At 38.6% G+C, this 22,424-nt stretch overlaps 1 protein-coding gene across 2 annotated transcripts in view; it reads left to right on the top strand.

Annotated features, from left to right (window-relative positions):
• Positions 1–22,424, top strand: part of LOC126465310 (anaphase-promoting complex subunit 1) — a 335,155-nt gene that overhangs the window by 128,919 nt on the left and 183,812 nt on the right. For both annotated transcript variants that reach the window (XM_050096297.1, XM_050096296.1), the window contains exons 13-14: positions 7,807–7,956; positions 15,904–16,235. In XM_050096297.1, the coding sequence (XP_049952254.1) occupies positions 7,807–7,956; positions 15,904–16,235 (482 nt within the window). The remainder of the gene's footprint in view (positions 1–7,806; positions 7,957–15,903; positions 16,236–22,424) is intronic.

Raw genomic sequence — 22,424 nt, 5'->3', positions numbered from 1 at the left:
CTGATTTGTGCATGCATAAAGCTAATGCCATTCTAGAAGTATGTGTTCAAACAAACTGTCACTGATGTATAATGCATGCAAATATCCATATTATCCTATACTATTTAATGAAATTTTGAGAAAATATGTGAACAATATTTTTCTAATATATATAAGCACAGAGAAGTTATGCTTACCTGTCAACTAGAAAGTCAGGCCTTTAATCTGTTTTCATCAGGCCAAGTTTTCTCACACACACAGAATAATTCTGACTCAACAATGAAATCTAAAGGCTGTTTTAGACAATGGTATTAGTCAGTTGATGAAGTGTGTACCAGCGCCATCTGTTGGAAGGTAGAAAAAAGTAGTAGTATAAGAAATGTTAAGCTCCTCTGCAAAAGTCCTTCCTGACTGCCAACAACCACGTCTGGTTGACAGTGTTAACACCTTTTGATTATTCTTCCTGTTGTGCATTCAGATGTGATGTGGCCAAACTTGTTGCAACTGGAGCATCTCTCTCCCTTGCTCTTGCGATTCCAGTCACTTTACCAGTGGTAGCACAGTTGAAATACTTTCTGTTAGGATCCCAAATGCACATGCTGTGTTTGTTACTTGTGTCTTTATCATCTCTGTTACTGGAGTTCCTGAAATTTTCATTGCTGTAGCTTTTTTTTTTAATTTTGGAATGACTTCACAGATCTTTTGTAATTTTGTAATGAATATTTTTTCCCCTTAAACTCAGTGATGTAGCATGGATTTCTTCCATGTGGTATGAGCCCTAAATTTGTCCCCCCCCCCCCCCCCCCTCCCCAATTAAGCAAAAAATACGTGAGACCTTTGACAATGCATAGCAATATTTGATTAGAGGCCTATCTCACTAGGGGTAAGATACCACCTACAGGAAAATTAAAGAGACCTTTGGAGATAAGAGAACGATTTGTATGAATATCAAGAGCTCAGATGGAAACCCAGTTCTAAGCAAAGAAGGGAAAGCAGAAAGGTGGAAGGAGTATATAGAGGGTCTATACAAGGGCAATGTACTTGAGGACAATATTATGGAAATGGAAGAGGATGTAGATGAAGATGAAATGGGAGATATGATACTGCGTGAAGAGTTTGACAGAGCACTGAAAGACCTGAGTCGAAACAAGGCCCCCGGAGTAGACAATATTCCATTGGAACTACTGACGGCCGTGGGAGAGCCAGTCCTGACAAAACTCTACCATCTGGTGAGCAAGATGTATGAAACAGGCGAAATACCCTCAGACTTCAAGAAGAATATAATAATTCCAATCCCAAAGAAAGCAGGTGTTGACAGATGTGAAAATTACCGAACTATCAGCTTAATAAGTCACAGCTGCAAAATACTAACACGAATTCTTTACAGACGAATGGAAAAACTAGTAGAAGTCAACCTCGGGGAAGATCAGTTTGGATTCCGTAGAAACACTGGAACACGTGAAGCAATACTGACCTTACGACTTATCTTAGAAGAAAGATTAAGGAAAGGCAAACCTACGTTTCTAGCATTTGTAGACTTAGAGAAAGCTTTTGACAATGTTGACTGGAATACTCTCTTTCAAATTCTAAAGGTGGCAGGGGTAAAATACAGGGAGCGAAAGGCTATTTACAATTTGTACAGAAACCAGATGGCAGTTATAAGGGTCGAGGGACATGAAAAGGAAGCAGTGGTTGGGAAGGGAGTAAGACAGGGTTGTAGCCTCTCCCCGATGTTGTTCAATGTGTATATTGAGCAAGCAGTAAAGGAAACAAAAGAAAAATTCGGAGTAGGTATTAAAATTCATGGAGAAGAAATAAAAACTTTGAGGTTCGCCGATGACATTGTAATTCTGTCAGAGACAGCAAAGGACTTGGAAGAGCAGTTGAATGGAATGGACAGTGTCTTGAAAGGAGGATATAAGATGAACATCAACAAAAGCAAAACAAGGATAATGGAATGTAGTCTAATTAAGTCGGGTGATGCTGAGGGAATTAGATTAGGAAATGAGTCACTTAAAGTAGTAAAGGAGTTTTGCTATTTGGGGAGCAAAATAACTGATGATGGTCGAAGTAGGGAGGATATAAAATGTAGGCTGGCAATGGCAAGGAAAGCGTTTCTGAAGAAGAGAAATTTGTTAACATCCAGTATTGATTTAAGTGTCAGGAAGTCATTTCTGAAAGTATTCGTATGGAGTGTAGCCATGTATGGAAGTGAAACATGGACGATAAATAGTTTGGACAAGAAGAGAATAGAAGCTTTCAAAATGTGGTGCTACAGAAGAATGCTGAAGATTAGATGGGTAGATCACATAACTAATGAGGAAGTATTGAATAGGATTGGGGAGAAGAGAAGTTTGTGGCACAACTTGACCAGAAGAAGGGATCGGTTGGTAGGACATGTTCTGAGGCATCAAGGGATCACCAATTTAGTATTGGAGGGCACCGTGGAGGGTAAAAATCGTAGAGGGAGACCAAGAGATGAATACACTAAGCAGATTCAGAAGGATGTAGGTTGCAGTAGGTACTGGGAGATGAAGGAGCTTGCACAGGATAGAGTAGCATGGAGAGCTGCATCAAACCAGTCTCAGGGCTGAAGACCACAACAACAACACAACAACAACTTACAATCATAAGATAGGGACATTAGAATTTATTTTCCATGTATAATTTTTGGAGTGTCTTACATACTTTCCATTATGCTGAACAGATTGTTTTCGAAGATTATTTATGTGGCTTGTTTGACAGTTTCAACAAAGAAAATATACACATTCATGCAGTGAGAGGTAAATATTTGCTACATCTGAACCTACAGGGCATGGGATTTCATAGCAATAAATTATGCTGTATAATAATCCTTTATCAGCAGGATCTTAGTAGGCATTTCTATCACCCATTGCACAACATACATTCAGTCCGTGTATGGACAGGCATGCTTCAGTTAGTCATCTTACCAGTAGATGATGGGTCAAATTCAGTTAAACCAGGCTTTGTTGGGTTCAGGAGTATTTCACCACACACAAGTGTGGTGAATTTGCAATTGATATTGGATAGAAAATAATATTAATGATTAGTCATGCCAGGAAGTGACACAGAGTGCTAGTAGCAGAAGAGAGCTTATGCTGGGGTGGAAGCCAGTCAATCTGTTACCAGAGCACTTGGTCAAAACATTTACTCTAAAATGAAAGTTCTCCAGAATAGAGATTTAGAGGACCTAATAAGAAACCCTTGTGGAATCTAGAACAAAGGCAGACATCCTAAGACATCCTATGGAGTATTGGGACAGATGGCAGATTTTTTATTTTGCAGCTATGATTCTCGAGGGTGAGTGATTACGTATTAACTTAATGGACTTACCTGTAGCTAGGGCTAATATCAGTGGCTTAGTGGTGGTGGTGGAATATCCTTGTGCACCAATTTAAAGTGAATCTTGTAAGTATTTATAGAATGTCAGTATAGATGTAATTAACGTTCCATTTAGGGAGTGGGATGTAATTACTTTGCATAATGGAATAGTGTGTGTCTCATGTCACTTTGAACACAGGGATGAGGGCAGCAGACGTTCTGATGGATGTCGTGAAAACAGGAAAAGGATTGTCACAATTTCACTATGTTGTGAATTTTTTCATCTCTAATGTCCTAGGTATCTTGTCCATTAGATAACAATGAAACCAAATAAAGTTTTACTATTGACATCAAAATCATGAATCTTGTATGTGTTGTTGTCGTAGTCTTCAGTCCAAAGATTGGTTTGAAGCAGCTCTCCATGCTACTCTATCCTGTGCAGGCCTCTTCATCTCAGAATAACTACTGCAACGTGCAGCCTTCTTAATCTGCTTACTGTATTCATCTCTTGATCTCCCTCTACAATTTTTACCTCCCACACTTGCCCTAGTACTAAATTGGTTATACCTTGTTGTCTCAGAGTTCCTTCTTTTAGTCATTTTGTACCACAGATTTCTTGTATTCCAAAATCTATCCAGTACCTCTTCATTATTTGCATGATCTATCCATCTAAGCTTCAGCATTCTTCAGTAGCAGCACATTTGAAAAGCTTCTATTCTGTTCTTCTCTAAACTGTTTATCTTCCATATGTGGCTGCACTCCAGACCAATATCTTCAGAAACGACTTCCTAACACTACATTCATTGTCAACAAATTTCTCTGATTCAGAAATGCTTTTCTTGCCATTGCTAGTCCATGTTTTATATACTTTTTACTTCGGCCGTCATCACTTGTTTTGCTGCTTAAATAGTAAAGCTTGTCATCTACTTGTACTGTCTCATTTCCTAATCCAATTCCCTCAGTATCACCTGATTTAATTTGACTACATCCATTATCCCTTTATTTCATCTTATATCCTCCTTCCAAGCCCCTGTCCAATCCGTTCAACTGCTCTTCCAAGTCTTTTGCTGTCTCTCACAGCATTAAAATGTCCTTGGCAAATCCCCAAGTTTTTATTTCTTCTCCCTGAACTTTAATTCCTACTACAAATTTTTCTTTGGCTTTGTTTACTGCTTGCGCAATGTACAGATTGAATAACATTGGGAATAGGCTACAACCCAGTCTTACTCCCATCTCAACCAAAGCTTCTCTTTCATGCTCCTTGACTCTTATAATTGCTGTCTGGTTTCCATACAAGTTGTAAATAGCCTTTCGCTTCCTGTATCTTACCCCTGCTATCTTCAGAATTTCAAAGAGAATATTCGAGTCAACACTGTCAAAAGCTTTCTCTAAGTCTACAGATGCTATAAATGTAGATTTGCTTTTCATTAGTCTATCATGTAAGATAAGTCGTAGGGTCAGTATTGCCTCGTGTGCTCCTCAAATTGATCTTCCCCATGGTCAGTTTCTACTAGTTTTCCGTAAGAGTTTGTGTTAGTATTTTGCAACCATAGCTTATCAGACTGATAGTTCTGTAATATTCACACCTGTCAGCATCAGCTTTCTTTGGCAGAATGCAACATTGTAATTGTGTGTTTTAATTTCTTGGCAAATCTGTGAGTGTCTTTGTGTTGTCCCTTATAGAAAACACATGTTACACGAGGATGTAAGACCTCACTTTGTAAACCCTAGAATATGTTCACAAGTGAACTTGAAACACAGTAATCACCCCGTACGTATTCAGCATCAGCAAGAAGTCTCTTAGTTCACAGAAGCAGTAACTTACCTTGTATTGACTGTAAAATGCGCACAAAGAATTGTGGAGGGTGGGGGAGATCTGTGATACTGGCTCTGTTTCAGATGAGTTCCAAATAAAACGTCTTTCTTAAATTAAAATTTTATTCTGCACGTTTTTTGCATCACACCAAAATAACTAGATTTGTTAATCTCGCTGTGGACATTGTATATCTAAAATAATTTGTAATCAGTTTCAATGTAGAGAAGATTCTCTCACAACTAGCATTACTTACGGCAGCTGTGAGGGATATTCTATATGCTATAACTATATTTTGTTTCCCTTCTTCAAATTTGGACTCAAAATAAACTTTAAGAAATCCATCGAGCTGGAATCAGTAAGTTCTTTCATACAGCCTGTTACAGTTATGAATGCTTGTAATTGCTCATGCACTAAGCTTAAAGTCTTCTCATGCAGGCCTTAAGGGAGGCATATTTTTCAGCCACTTTTTTGAGTTGCTGGAACTTTTCTCGAATTTCAGCAGTTTTTCTATTTAACGAAGAAAACATTTTTCATTTTAAATCATCTTCATGTGACAAGTGCACATCTCTACTTCCATCATTAGAAATGTACTGCCTCCTAATTGGTTTTGGAAATTCAACAGAAATGTAAGATTCTTCACACAAGCGTTTAGCCTATCTTATAGCCTTGTCTATGAATTCCGTTCACTTCTCTTCCAACACAGTTTGTAAAATGCTTGCTTTCTGAGCCCATTGACCTCAGTGAATTCTGCCATTTGCAAATAATTTTAGGCATCATTCACATCATGTGGCACCGGTTGCCAGAGATCCAGGAAACATAGAAATGACAATATTATGAAAAGAATAGTTGCTACTCACCATTAGTGAAGATGCTGAGTCACAGATAGACACAACAAAAGGACTGTCAGAACGTAAGCTTTTGGCCAACAAAGCCTCCATCAGAAACAGGCAGTGAACGCACGCATGCACGTGCGCGCACGCCCCCCCCCCCCCCACACACACACACAACCAAAATTACTTTTGTACAATCTTTTTGTTGTGCCTCTCTGTGACTTAGCATCTCCACTCTTTGGTGATTAGCAATTATTATTTTCATAATATTGTCATATTCTGTTCTGGATTTTCCATTGTTTCATTTAAACAGAGAAATGAAAATGATAGCATCCCGGCTAACAGAGTTTCTGCATTGTTTCGTATGTTGAAGCTTTCGACTGTTTCTCTTAGCTTCTGTAGGACTGTAAAAATTTCTTTGTAATCATTTTGTGAGCTGTTTACTTCATTTCCTTGTGTGCTTCAACGTGTACCCTGAGTACTCTTCAAATTCTGGGGCAAAAGCTAGGCAATCTGTTACCACAGCACTTACTGACTGAAACATTCAATCAAAAATGAATGTCCTCCAGACTAGAGATTGAGAGGAACTAGTAAGAAACCCTTGCGGAGTCTAGAGCACAGGTAGACATCCTATGGGATTTGGGGAACTGGTGGTAAATTAGATTTATGTATTTATTTGAATTTTCAGCTTTTGTTTTCTGGAGTGAATGACTACATATTAAAATTTGAGGAAATTTAGAGTAAAAGTGATCCAGGTAATAAATAATATGTCAGATTCAAAATACTTCAACTATTTGGCGGGGCATCATACTTTGAGTCTTCAGCCGGTTGATTGCAACCCTTGAGTAGTTTGGAACAATCATTCAGCAAAATGTTAAATTGTAAAGTTTTTCAAAAATGATTTTGATGGAGAGAGACTGACAAGTGACGGAGACATGTTTTTTCAACTTTTGTAGAGGTAAAATGAGCAAGAAAAAATAACTTGGGAAAGTTCTGGAGTTCTTAAAAAAACATGAACAAAAAAGAGGACTAATTGTTAGACTTTATATACTTCGTTCACTTGCTTATTACAATTCTTTTATCATCCTGTTGTAATGAACAATTTTTTTTTTGTTTTTACATCCATTTAGATCTTATTTAAGATCAACAGTGTTGTACTGAAAGCATTTAACAAAGTAAATAATATTATATGAATTACTTTGAACTATATTTGCAGGGTGAGACTTTTTTTAGACAACTTTCCAGTCATACAGGACATAAACCTCCGGTCCTGATATGTCGTGCTTCAAAGTGGCTGTAAAAGGCAGTTTCTTCACAAGTTATGAAGATTCTATTTTTCCAAAAAGTCTTCCCATTTGTGTAGCAAAATATCCTACAATGTTGGACATTTCCAGACCTTGTTGGTGGTCTACATGTATTCGATCTATGCACGCGTCTTCGATTTGGTAATTACTTGCAAGCCATGACAAAAATGCATGAATGTATTTTATGGGCAACTTGAGCTCACAGTAAAATCCACTTTGATGGTTAGAAATGTGATTCAAGGTCACTTGACCTGGAGGAAGGAGGGGGAAAGAAAAATCACTTGCCAACAAAGTGCATCCTTTGATGGTGCCTGTAGAGACTAAAGTTTTTATTTTATTTATTTATTTATATATTCATTTAATCTGATCTGATTTGGGCTGTCAGGTCCTCTCTTACATTAGACCAGGTTTCACACATACAGTACGTTGATGATTTGAGTGTCTGAAGTGGCAACTGAACTGAGATAGACACCTATGTCTTAAGAAACAGGTATTGTACAAGCGTTAATTAATATTATGTATTTTGTCCTTACAGTTATGAACTGCTTGAAAGTGTTGAAGAATGTTCTTCAGAAGGACGTGGCAATGCAGCTACTGGTTCGCTGGTATGCTTCAAGAAATGCTCCTGGTTCACAAGACATAGCACCACAACAAGAATGGCAACTCTTTTTGGGTGTCCTTTTAGGTGACTGTGCATGATATTGTAAACTCTAATATAATGTTCATTTCATCAACATCTTTAGCTGAATACTGCATATTTCAGGTACTGTGACAAACATATTTGCAACTTAATGCAACATATTTCATCTATGAAACTGTTAGCTGTGTAAACGATTGATATTTATTTTGCGTACAGTGTGAAGTATTGGGAAATTAGAAGTTCACAAAACAAATAAGTAATATCAGGGGAAGGAGGAAGAATGATATTAGGTTGGGACATGCCATTTATTGGAAGCCCACTCTCTGATTTGTATATTCAGGCTGATGCCTGTCGTCATCCAGATCTGTGTGAAAGGATACTTCTTACATTGGTTCACAGTGCCCATGCTACCCATTTCCCTGAAAGGTTGTCAGCTGGATTAGCCAGCCTAGAAGTTTTCTTTCACCAGAATAAGTGTAGTGAAAGGTATCTCAGATGCAGGTTGTGTTATCAAACAACCTAAATTTGATGAATAATGAGAATTATGATGTGGCCCCTAAGTGTACAGCATTCTTTTCTTATGTAGATAGCATATACAAAAGTAATGGCCTTTTTCTGAGGAAACACTTTTCATGCACTGTCTAAATTTAGGGCCCTTTTAAAGTTATAAAGTTATAACCCATTGCGAATGGAGCAAGGAGGGCGTAAAAAGCAGACCAGCACTAGCAAAAACGGCATTCCTGGCCAAGAGAAGTCTACTATTATCAAACATTGGTCTTAATATGAGGAAGAAATTTCTGAGAACATATATTTGGAGCACAGAATTGTGTGACAGTGAGACATGGACTGTGTGATTACTGGGACAGAAGATGAAACAAAAGATAATTGGAAGCATTTGAGATGTGGTGCTACAGAAGAACATTGAAAATTAGGTGGACTGTAAGGTAAGAAATGAGATGGTTCTTTGCAGAGATGACAAGGAAAAGGATTTATGGAAAAGAAGGAACAGGAAGGTGGTGGTGTTGTTGTGGTCTTCAGTCCTGAGACTGGTTTGATGCAGCTCTCCATGTCATTCTATCCTGTGCAAGCTTCTTCATCTCCCAGTACTTACTGCAACCTACATCCCTCTGAATGTGCTTAGTGTACTCATCTGTTGGTCTCCCTCTACGATTTTTACCCTCCACGCTGCCCTCCAGTGCTAAATTTGTGATCCCTTGATGCCTCAGAACATGTCCTACCAACCGGTCCCTTCTTCTTGTCAAGTTGTGCCACAAACTCCTCTTCTCCCCAATTCTATTCAATACCTCCTGATTAGTTATGTGATCTACCCATCCAATCTTCAGCATTCTTCTGTAGCACCACATTTCAAAAGCTTCTATTCTCTTCTTGTCCAAACTATTTATTGTCCATGTTTTGAAACGACTTCCTGACACTTAAATCTATATTCGTTGTTAACAAATCTCTCTTCTTCAGAAACGCTTTCCTTGCCATTGCCAGTCTACATTTTATATCCTCTCTACTTCGACCGTCATCAGTTATTTTGCTCCCCAAATTGCAAAACTCATTTACTACTTTAAGTGTCTCATTTCCTAATCTAATTCCCTCAGCATCACCTGACTTAATTCAACTACATTCCATTATTCTTGTTTTGCTTTTGTTGATGTTCATCTTATATCCTCCTTTCAAAACACTGTCCATTCTGTTCAACTGCTCTTCCAAGTCTTTTGCTGTCTCTGACAGAATTACAATGTCATTGGCAAACCTCAAAGTTTTTATTTCTTCTCCATGGATTTTGATACCTACTCCGAATTTTTCTTTTGTTTCCTTTACTGCTTGCACAATATACAGATTGAATAACATCGGGGAGAGGCTACAACCCTGTCTCACTCCCTCCCCAACCACTGCTTCCCTTTCATGCCCCTCGACTCTTATAACTACCATGTGGTTTCTGTACAAATTGTAAATAACCTTTCGCTCCCTACCAGGAAGGTAGGACATATATTAAAACATTGGGGAATAATTTCGATGGTTGTAGAGGGAGATTTTTGAAGCTAAAAACTGTAGAGGAAGAAAGGGATTGGACACCTCCAGCAAATAATTGAAGATGTAGGTTGGACATGCTACTCTGAGATGAAAAAGTTGGCATAGGAGAGAAATTCATGTGGGCCACATAAAACCAGTATAAAGACTGGTGACTTGACAGTTGTGGTGGAATGTGGTACGTCGGTCAGGCCATAATGACCGCTAAAGAATGATGGTATAGAGTGTAAGCGTTTCAAATGCTAACAACACAGAGAGTATGGTACACATTTTCAGTTACTGGAATAGTGCTATTAAGGGAGCTGTTGGGTTGAATACAAACAAAAGTTTTTGCTTAAGTTCCGCCTGGAATCTTGTCGTGTCCCTGTTCAAACAACTGGACAGAATTAGTACTACTTTCATTTTTAATTAATATTTCACTGTTGTTATCTTTGGTTTTGTGGTAGCACTAGGTGATAACAGTGTGTATTTCCACATATTCTGTCTTTTCGTTCATATCTGGCGTAGCCCCACGCACCATGGGTTTAAGTCTCCTGTTTCATTTGCACATTGAAAATGGTGGTGTTCACGCATTGAAATATCAGCAGTTTTTGAGGAAGTTAACTACCTGCATTTTCATAAGTTATTTCAACATTTGATGTACAAGGAGAGGATCAAGTTCTAAATAAGAGACATTAAGTGTGATGTTAAGGTGATCAGTTATCAGGGAGGTAGTGGCTGTCCGTTGAGAATACTATCTACACTGCCTGACAAAAAGAAAGATGTGAAGCACCCAGAAGACATGGTCAGATGGCAGTGTACACATACACGCTATTGGTGGAAAAGTACATGATTAGTGTTGCATTTCCCTGTAACAGGTAGAATGGTGACCAGAGTAGTGCACTAATGTTGTTCATGTTAAGTATTATTACCAGGCCTAGTAGGGTATATAAGATGTGCGAACAGCATCAGCTGCTGAGTGATTGCTGTGAAGGACACAGAGATGCCGTGTACTTCTGCGAGACAGTGCTACCAGCACGTGACGAAGTTTGAAAGGGGAACCATTGTAGGTCTCTGTTTCGGTGGCTGGTTGAATCATGCAGTATCTAGATTTGTGGGGAATTAGGATTTGACAGTGACCTAATGTGAGACGACATAGGAATGTGAGGGCAGGCATACTTGTCAAAGCTCTGGTCAACTGCGTGTGACCACCGCAAGGGAGGATTGTCATATTGTGCAACATGCCCATCTTAGCCCCTTCACATCTCCATCTGTCATGTGAGAACAAGTAATGGAGTCTCTGCAATATTCTGTGTCATTCTAGACCATTGGTTGGAAAATAGCAGCAGCTGGATCAGAGAATTACCAGTGCATGTGTAAGATGTTGCTAATACCACAACACAAACAGCTGCATTTGGAGGGGTGCCATGACCAGGAAGCATGGACTGCTGATGAATGACATTGCACTGCTCACGATAATTTTCATTGGCAAATATGGAGGCTGCCTGGGTAGTGGCCCCATTCTTCCTATGTTGTGGAGAGCAACGGAAGGGTTACTTCTGTTGTCAAATGCGGGATACCATCAGGGAAGGCTTCAAGTGATGCCTGATAGTAATTAAAGGAACTCTGATGCACAACAGTACGTCATGGGCATCTTGCATCTTCAAGTGTTACTTCTCATGTGAAAAGTCATGCTGCTATTTTTCAACAGGGTAGTGTTTGTCCGTGCTTGGCGTGTATCTCTATGAAGTGTCTGTGTGATGTTGGGGTACTCCCATGGCCAGCAAGATTCCTAGGTCTGCTCCTAATAGAACATATGTGGGTCCAGCTTGATTGTTAGCTCCATGCCCGAGCCTGTATCCAGTATATCAAGGACCAGTTACTACAGTTGTGGCCAGCTTGCCTTAGGAGAGGCTACAACAGCTTTATGACACCTTTTCCAACCTAATCAGTGCATGCATCAGGCCTGAGGGGGTGCATTGTCATACTGATAAGTGGGCTCAACTGCCAAAGTATTTGTAAAAGTGATTCAATGTTGTAACCACTGAAATAATCTCACACTTCCTCTCAGCCTGTGAAGTTGCATTTAGTTTCCTCCTCCCTGTCCCGGTGTTCCATAATTTTTATCAGGCATGTATTGTTAATAATTATCTCCATTTGGGAATTGAATCTTCAGCTCATGTATTGGTGGAAAACTTCCGCATTTGCACTTACAATTCAAATATTGTAACATGTTTATGGCTATTGTTTTTGTAGTCTTCTATCTATACACTGGTTTGCAACCCTCCATCTAAATATAACCTGTGCGAACTTTTTCATATCTGCATAACTGCTGCAACTTACAGCATATACCTGAGTATAAGATGACCCTGTTTATAAAACGACCCCCTTTTTTCAACAGGCATCTTGAGAAAAATTTATTTTTAACGTATTCTGACTAATCAAAATTACAGAGTATTTTACTGACATCAAGTAGCTGCCTTAACATTATATCCATTCTAAATTTATGCCATTTATTGATCATCTGCATTTTGATAATGTGACGAGAAATAAAATAAACAAAATAAATGGTTTATATCAATTTGTAGTTCGTATTCTTTTCCTCATTTTTTACGCAATAACCCCATTGTCTGTGGTATCAATACTTTGTCATCAACCTAATAGCAAACCAGCGAAATTTATATCATCATTGTCACAAACATTTGGATGTTTCTTCTGAATATGTTGTTGTGATTTCAGAGGTTGTGTTACTTTGGAATCTGACAACAAAGCTGTTTTTATCTGCGTACATATCAGGTTTCGATACTATACTGACAAGAATGTTACAGTGTCTCTTGCTGCCTGCCGCTCTTTCATCAGCTGTGCAGAATCCACAGCTGTCTCACCCCCTTTTGTTCCCATCATATGTTGCGGTGAATGTCGAAACATTGCAGCATGAAACACACAAATACACCACTGGTGACTATCAAGACTTGTACCGTCTCCTGCAGAAATGAATACTATTGTTGACAGTTTGTCTCATTTTAAAGTCTACTCAGTTCTGACTATGATAGAAGTTCCTAAAACCAAAGTACACGGTATAGATTCCCAGGGTTGGTAACATGGTTTCAATTGTTGCTTGCTCACTACTTCTCTCCCAGCACTCATCTAGTTCTAAGACAATCTTGAATCACTGTTCCCTCTCTAACCCTTCTGTAGTGTTGTCCGTGAGCAAATGTGAAACATGGACTGCAATATTTTCTCTGGTGTGAGACACGTGGAACAACAGCAAGTAATACATAAATAAAAGATCGCAATCACAATTCAGTCCAATTCTCAAACTTCCTCTCGTCCTTCAATGTACTGACATCTGTTGGACTATCTCCAGACAGGTCTTGCTGCTGTATTTTATTCTCGCAACATCAGTTATTCAGTTGAATATGACTTATTTAGTTTTTAGACATTTCATTCTGGTTAATTTTCCTTCTTGTTTCATCCGAATTTCACCATCATGTTCTTAAGCTGATTAAAGCTGGTTTTACCTACTATTCTAATATGCAAACACTGACCAAATTTCTCATGTGGAACCCACATAGTACATCATTACAGTCTCTCATAATCAAATAAAATATTGATCTGAGTTCTGAATCAAGTAATGTTTTTTGAAGAACAAAATTTCCCTTTTGGAATGTTACCTTTACTTAAAAAGCTGCACTAATGTTTGTACGTGGTACCTGTACATGAGTGAGAACTTTTATTGCAAAGCTGTCCAAATACAAGAAGAGTTGGTAAGATGATTGAATTTAATGCTATTTCCTCCTTTTTTTCACAAAATTGTCAAATTTTAAACAGAACAACAGATTGTCATAGTGGCTAGTTCATAGTTTCTTGCATATCCCTTGTACCTAGCACCATGCGTTTCAAATCACACATGATTGTTCGAGGAACGTCGAAACTGTATTGAGTGCTTTAGCGTGTATGAAAATCTTAAGCCTGTTCATACATGAGTGTCGTTTGTCCATCCCTGACTTCTGAATCCTTCAAAAACTGCACATGACCTCAATAGTCGAAGCTCCATCTGTAGATGTAAAACGACCCCTGTTCATCTATTAAACAACATAAAATGTTAATCCCAGCAGCAGTAATTTTATCTGTGAATTTAAGATAACCTCGTATTTTTTGAATGATGAAAGTGGGGAAAAAACTTGCTATATAATCGGGTAAATACGGTACATCTATTTGAACCAGTTCACTGTAGCCAAGCCTTGGTCCCTCTACAATTTTTAACCCCCACAGTTCCCTGCATTACTATATTGATGATTCAGGTCATGTCCTATGAATTTATCCCTCCTTTGTGTCAAGCTATACCATAAATTTCTTTTCTTGTCAATTCAATTCATCACCTGCTTGTTAAGTTATCGAAACTACTCATCTAATCTTCTGCATTTTCCTGTAGCACCATAATTCAGAAGCTTTTATTTTCTTCTTGGCTTAACTGTTTATCAGCCACATTTCACTTCCATTAATTGTTTATCCTGACTACGTCTTACTGAGTGGTCTCTGTCCAGAGATCCAAATGGGGAACTGTTTTACCCCCACAGAGAATGTTATCATCATGAGCCATACATTAGAGCTACATGTCCTGCTGAAATGTAATGGCTACAGTTTTCCCATGATTTCAGCTTTTAGCAATACCAACATAGCAAGGCTGGGTTGTCTGATAGTACAAGCCAGTTCAGTCAATTGTCAAGACACTTGCCCACGGAACTACTGAAAAGGGTGCAGCCCCCCTTTCGGGTACCATATGGTAGTCTGGCCTCTCCACTGATATCCCTGTGATGCAGTTGCACCTGTGGTGTTGCTGTCTGTATTGTTGAGGCATACAAGCCACCCAACCCTTTAAGGTTCTTGATTTATGGGGAGTTATGGCTGATACGATGCTGTTAAAATTACACATGTAATTTGTTATTCTGGAGTGTGTTAAAGAATATAAATGACATTAATGGACATTTATCCATCCTAGAATCACAAATTAAATAATTGAAATATTTTAATTTATTGCTTTGTTGGAAAATACACTGTCAAATATTCTGTGGTATAATGTGTGAAACATGTTGATTGAGTAGGAACTTTTGTCCCATAGGAAATAAATCAATAAATTGCCTCCAAAATGCAAATCTTTCAAATGTTCAATAAATATCTAATAGAATAGACCTAAAAGACTAACTTACAGGAATATATTAGCATAATCTCGCTCACTGTTGTTAGAATGCTGTAGTAGGTTGTTTTGCTGTCGACCATCATCACTCTTGAATGAGAATTTCACTCTGCAGCGGAGTGTGCACTGTTATGAAATTTTCCTGGCAGATTAAAACTGTGTGCTGGACCGAGACTCGAACTCGGGACCTTTGCCTTTCGCGGGCAAGTGCTCTACCATCTGAGCTTCCCAAGCACGACTCACGTCCCGTCCTCACAGCTTTACTTTCTGCCAGTAGAGCACTCGCCCGCGAAAGGCAAAGGTCTCGAGTTCGAGTCTCGGTCCGACACACAGTTTTAATCTGCCATGAAAGTTTCATCATCACTCTTGCCGCTGAATTCATAGAATTATCGACATACAGTAATTGCAAAGCTACATCTTGTTAATTGAAACCTTTTATTTACATATTCCTGGATACATGTTTAAATGAATTTAAAAATCTGGCAGAAAAGTCTCCATTTTCAGACTCAAATTTGCTTCAGGGTAATTTTGATAGTTGACAGAGTATCTGTTTTAACGTTATTATTATATTTTTTTTATTTACATGTACTCGGATTGCAAATCTGCAAAAAACAAAAAGGTGATAATATTTTCAGTTATTTGGTGCAAAATCACACACACACACACACACACACACACACACACACACAGTTTTGTTATTTATATTGGTGGTATAATTCCATCAGTTGGTGGATTGTAGAGTATAATTGCCAACTTTTGGCTTCTTTTGTTCTTAGATATGATAGGCTACGATGTTGAGCAAGTGCCTGTGATGCGAGCTCAACGTGATGGACCTGATTCAACGGGGTCTGATGGGTTTCATCACCTACAACAGCATGCTAAAAAACGTCGAAGCTCAGACATGGGTTCTTCAGAGGATTGGGAGTATCTGTTGCGTTCAGATCATCATCGGACTCTTGCTGCCAGCGTCACAACAATGCTTGGTTTACACCCACCTCCACCACCAAGTTCTGAGAAATCACATGAGAGTGCCACCCCAACAAATTCATCTGCATCACTTTTCTTATCGTTGCCTTTGTTGCATTATGCGCTACATCTGCTTTATGAGGTAAGTGTGCATGTTGCAATGATAATGTTATTGTATTTGTGTGCAACTGTCTCAACTTACTGAATAGTGGCAACACTGACAGCAATGAGCAGAAAGATAGCAGAGAATTTAAAACCCCTATGCTGAAGTTTCCCTTATCAGCAGCCAAACAGGTAAAATATGCCAACATTCAACACTGTGACATAAATTTGACATATTTCAACTTTTAGAAAAGGTAATAACACATTGTAGTGCAGCATAACGATGTACTATGCAGTTGTTTCATTCTGCTCAAATTTCAGCTGCTGAGAAAATATACAGATCGTGTTCAAAACAGAAAATCATTGTAATGCCAATTCTGGAGTAAGAACACATGAAGAACATATCCATTTTGGGAATACAGAGGAACAGATCCTTCTTCATTTGAAATATCTGGGATAAGATGTTTTACAATGTTAGATTTCTGTGGTGAGAGTTCATAGGCTTTGGAACGTTAAGTTTCAAAAATGCTGAAAGGATAGATGATACCGCTATCGACACCCACAGACTGCATAATCAGGTACTCACAATTATATCTCCTTGGGCAGTGTTGTCAAAACAAATGTGTTGGAAAGAGTACTGAGTAAAATATTACTTGATTTCATTGAGAACATGTTTTTTAATGTATAAATGGGAATATGTGAGTGTTGCAAAGGTCATTTTATAAACCTGACAAGTTTCTAAAAATTTGTAAGGAATTAGGCCAAACGACTTTATTGGTCAGTGTGTTTCTTGCACCTGACATCCATCTGAGGTGTGGTTGTAGCAGCTCCTGGGGACTCCTCACCCACCATCTCTTTTTTTGTGGACAACAAAAGACTTTTTTTGTTATCGAACTTTTCATTTGAAAGTTTGTTATTATGAATGAATCAGAAACACACTGGAAGAGGTACATGGTCTGAAGTAGCACTGAAGATTGTTTACCTTTGGAATAAAGGGTATGTACTAGAGATCAGAAAGGAACTGTGTGTACTTCCCTTAAACTTACCGGTGAATTGTTTGATGTCATCTCTGAATTTGCCATCGCCATATGCTCAGAGACTTGGCTTGTGAGCCTCCCCTACTACCCATTTAACTGAAAACTCACCACTAGAGTATGTTTTTGGGTACAAGTGGACAATGCCAGTATAAAAAGGGGGGAGAGTACACGAGTTTGTAACTATAATCAAGAACTCAAGGCATTGCTGCTACATACACAACCATTGGCCAGCTGATTATTATATATCAATAAAATGACTGACTGGTTAGCAGTGAATATTGTTCTGTTGGTACGTGTGTGTGTGTGTGTGTGTGTGTGTGTGTGTGTGTGTGTGTGTGTGTGTGTGTGTGTGCGATCAGACCTCGGGATGCTCAGTGGTACCGACTGGCCTACGTGTCATCCTCAGCCGATTGGCATCACTAGATGTGGATGTGGAGGGGCATGTGGCCAGCACAGTGCACTCTTGGCCATTGCCAGTTTTCGTGACTGGAGCCACTACTTCTCAATCAGGTAGCTCCTTAATTGGCCTCACAAGGGTTGAGTGCACCTGGCTTCTTCAACAGACTTGGACAGTGACCCTTCCAAGTGCTAGCCATGCCCGACAGCACTTAACTTTGGTGATCAGACTGTAACTGGTGTTACCACTATGGCAAGGCCATTGGCTCGTTTGTGTGTATATACTTGAATGAAACTTTCAAAGACTGTTCTGAATTATATATTTAGTCTCTCCTTCTAAATGGTCATTAATTATTAAAATAAATTTACAGCAGTCTACAAAAAGGTTGCAGAAATGAATGATAAACTACACAACTTGCTATTAGCCCATAAACGCAAGTTGTCATAGCCAAAAGATCACACAAATATCATGCTTTTTGTTCACAGGAACATAACAGTGATGATCTGTGTCCAGTTTTCGTTTGACGGAACACATATGTGTCTGCTGGTGGAGGCGGAATAAACAAGAATACAACCATTTTCTTTGAATTGGTCAAACTTTGTATGTTTTTTGTCTGGAGCATGGAATGTAATATCAAACTTTTTCCAGGCATCATTCTTCCTCAAGTGGTGCACATTTACAATTGTATACATTGCATCACTCAATTTTCATCTTATACCGTGCAAAATCACTCAAAACATAGCTCTGTTTGAGGCCAGCATATCCTGACAATAAATCATTTCGACGTGTCAGTGCTATTTTACAACAGCAAGATATACACTCATCTTCCATAGTAAGTCATGACTAGTCTAATACTCTTGCATGCCTCGGTAAGAGAGAACGAGTCTATGAGTAAGAAGCGATCACAGCCATGAAACTTGTCATATTCATGGAACTACAGCAGGAATGAAGGAAGTTGGTAATAACACTGATCACCTTGGTGTTTAAGGTATGCAATCCTCAATGTTAGACTTGTTCTCTCTGGTACATATGTAGCTGTAAAAGCACTGAAGATGAAAAGCACACTGGCCTCCACCTGAGGTTACAGCAGCAGAGATGGGAAATATCTGTAATGCAAATTAGTAAATAAAACTTAAGCCTTCAGATGATTTTAATTACAAAGTTACTTTTCTCTTGCCTTCATACGTTCTTCATGAAAATTGAAATAATCTATCAGAAGTTTAAAGCACACAAAGAGGCACTTGATCAGTTATTTTATTCCTGGAGCATTGATCAGTAAAGGAAAAAAAAGGAGTGAAATTGTTATCAAGCAACTTTCTCAGGGTTTGTATCAGTGGTTTACTGAGTGTAGGTTTCATTCAAGAGTGATCTACCTGTAATTAGCTGTCAGGATTGGTTGTAGTTAGCAGGTTCTTATTAGCTGTCTCTGATGGGTAGTCACTAACAGCTATTTTACTGTCCACAACTGCTTTGATTCTTGCCAACAAGAGAAATGCTGTGTGTGGGGCCAACAGAAATTATGATTGGCATACGAAGCTCATTATTTGTTAAATATTTATATGATACTGGGAAATTCTGCATGGAATTCAAGTAATGGAAAGGATGTAAATAAACTAACCACTTAACATATTAATTAGGTGTTAAGCAGTTGATAAGCCCATAAAAGACACTGAAAGCATCTGTACAAAGTCCTTCCTCAGAGCTAACAGACTAACAAAAATGGTACTGCAGTCCAGTGCAGGTTTGTGTGTGTGTGTGTGTGTGTGTGTGTGTGTGTGTGTGTGTGTGTGTGTGTGGGTAGGTAGGTAGGGAGGGATGGGGAGGGCATGGGGGAGGGGACCATATGCACGCTATTAGCTCCGAGGAAGGTCATTGTTAGTAAGCATAGAACTTATCTCAATCTTTTTTATCTAGCTGTCTATCACACAATCCCTCAGCTATGCATATAGTAAGTGTAAGTACTCCCTCCATTATTTAAAACCTTAAAATCTCTCACAATCAGGGCTTAAGTCACCCTGCCAAGTTTCTGGACATGTTCTGAGCACGTTTCAGCTGCCACTTGTTGGATAATATGAGACTGAAGGAAAAAAGCACAGTTGCTACCCATCTACAAGAAAGGCAGCTGAAGTGAAGTACTAATCTACTGATCACTGTCATTGATATCTACATATTGTAGAACTTTGACATATATTCTGTGCTCAAACATATTGATGTGTCTTGAACTGAATGACTTTCTCCATGCCAGTCCCCATTAACTCAGAAAATACCACCCATTCAAAATCAAATTTATCTTTCCTCACACAATATCCTGAAAAACAACGGACCAAGGCAGTCAGGTAAATGCAATATTTCTTGACTTCTGAAAAGCATTTGACTTAGTTCCAGACCAACACTTAATAATGAAAGTAAAATGATACAGAGTATGAAACAAAATTTCTGACTAAATTGAGGATTTCCTTGAGGTGAGGGAACAGCATGTTCTCATTAATGGAGAGTCGCCAACAGAAGTAGAAGTAAATTTAAGGGTGCCCTAGGGAAATGTTTGGGACTCCTGTTGTTCATTTTGTGTATTAACATTCCAACAAACAAAATTAATAATAACCTCTCTCTTTTTGCACGAGATGCAGTTACCTATAATGAAGGAAGGCCTAAAAAAGCTACCAAAATGTCCAGGCCAATCCTGATAAGATTTTAAAGTGATGTGAAAACTGGTAACTTGCTTTCAGTGTTCCAAAATACTACACTTAGTCTCATTTGAGCACAATATCAATGAGACACAACTGAAATTGGTCAACTCATACAAATACTTGTAGGGATGTGAAATGTAATGATTACACAGGTATAGTAAGGAAAGTTCTGGCCGAATGTAAATAATTTAGGTTTAAAGGAGACCACTGATTGAACATTAGAACTGTTGAATCATCGACAGGCACACAAGAAAGTTCAGTTATTTGTCTCCTTTACTCCTTAATTTTGTATAATGATACGCAAGTTCAGTCAGAGGTAAAAGATGGCAGATTTTGGTTAATAGACAGGGTTCTGGGAAAATTCAATCACTGTACAAAGGAGATTGATTACAAAACACTTGTGTGACTCATACCATATAGTACGAGGGTAGGCTTGAAAAGTAATGCACACATGCTTGTGGAATACGACCTAAATTACTACAAGAAACATGCCATGTGTCATATGGAAGGTAATGTCCCTCTCCATAGGCTTGTGCAGTTTGAATGCATTGTGTTCATCTCATGCATTTAGAGTAGTGGAAGTATGGAGATGTGTTCTAGTGCTATGACAGTCCTAGTTAAACAGTGTGCTGTTATCGGAGTTTTAACTGCTGAAAAAGCTACTCCTAATGAGATTCATCCTCATTTAAAGGCTGTTTAGGTGGCGATGCTGTTGATAGGTTTTCTGTAAATCACTGGGTAATAAAATTCTATGATTGCAAACCTGGAAAATCCGTAATTGTTATATAATTGTTAATGAAACACACTGTGGATGTCCAGTCAGTGCCACACAGACAATAAACGCCTCAAACTAATTGACAATTTGATTCAAAATAAGCAACTTCTGCAGTAGCACCACGATGAAGGAGATGACTTCCTTTTGAATATTGTGGTGGGGAACGAGTCATGGATCCATCATTAGGATGCAGGAAAAAAAAAAAAAAAAAAGAAAAAGGAAAAAAGAGAGAGAGAGAGAGAGAGAGAGAGAGAGAGAGAGTGCTGAATATCATCAAACATCTTTTCTTCAGGCAAAAAAGTTCAAAACACAACCATCTGCAAAAAATTCTTTTGTCTGTGTTTTGGGATGCTCAAGTTTATGTGACTGATTATCTGGTATGAGGTGCAATCATAAATTCTTTTCAGAAAACAGAGACTCTAAAACACCACCTATGTCGAGTTTGTCTTGTTAGAGGTGGCCTGGTGCCTACACTCTTGCAACATTACAATGCTCATCCACACTCCTCATGTGCAACTGAAGTTGCTCTGTGAAACCTAAAGTCTGAACCAATTGCACACCCTCCTTACTCCCCACCCCCATATTGTGCTTCGCAATTTTTATTTTTATTCCCTCAGGACCAACCTCAAGGGTAATCATTACACCTCACAATTCCATACAGAATATTGTGTTGTTACACAGCTGTACTACTCCCTAAACTTTAGTAAGGTTGCGCATTGTAAATATAACTATAAATATATTGGGTGTAATGGGAAGTTATGAATCTTGTCAGAAATATGATTATAATAGCAAACAACAAGCTAGTTAAAAGGCAGCATTTATTCTAACATTCACTGCTCCAGTATTGGCACAATACATTTGCTTTATGCTGCGGCTGTGCATCCCAAACACGTCTTATTTTTGAATGCCTTCAATTTAGTAACTTAATGCTACCACATAAGGGAGAAACATCTTGGAATTTTTTTTAAACTAGCCCACAGTCAAATTACTTGTTCATCTTTTCAAGTGTGCCTCAGCCAAACTTGGCATCACTCTGTATGAAGTAGAGTGTGTGCTGTGTACTATGATGAGTACCCAACTTAAGACAAGGTGGATGACTAAAAAAAAAAAAAAAAAAACTGTACAGCAATACAACAATTGACATTCACAATCTGATTTGCTCTTGATCATAAAGTATCCCTCTGATAAATCAGAGGCTAAAAACAGATACAACTCTACATCTCTAGCCCTGTTTGTGCTCTTGCAAATGTGCACTGGCTTCCATGTTTGTCCTTTCCTCCATCTTTGCCCTTTCTTAAACCAGTTGACATAAGTGCCAGCATTTTATGTACAT

This window comes from Schistocerca serialis, chromosome 1 (genome assembly GCF_023864345.2).
Source record: "Schistocerca serialis cubense isolate TAMUIC-IGC-003099 chromosome 1, iqSchSeri2.2, whole genome shotgun sequence".
In the NCBI taxonomy this organism is placed as follows: Eukaryota; Metazoa; Arthropoda; class Insecta; order Orthoptera; family Acrididae; genus Schistocerca; species Schistocerca serialis.
This window is presented reverse-complemented; position numbering and strand designations above follow the sequence as displayed.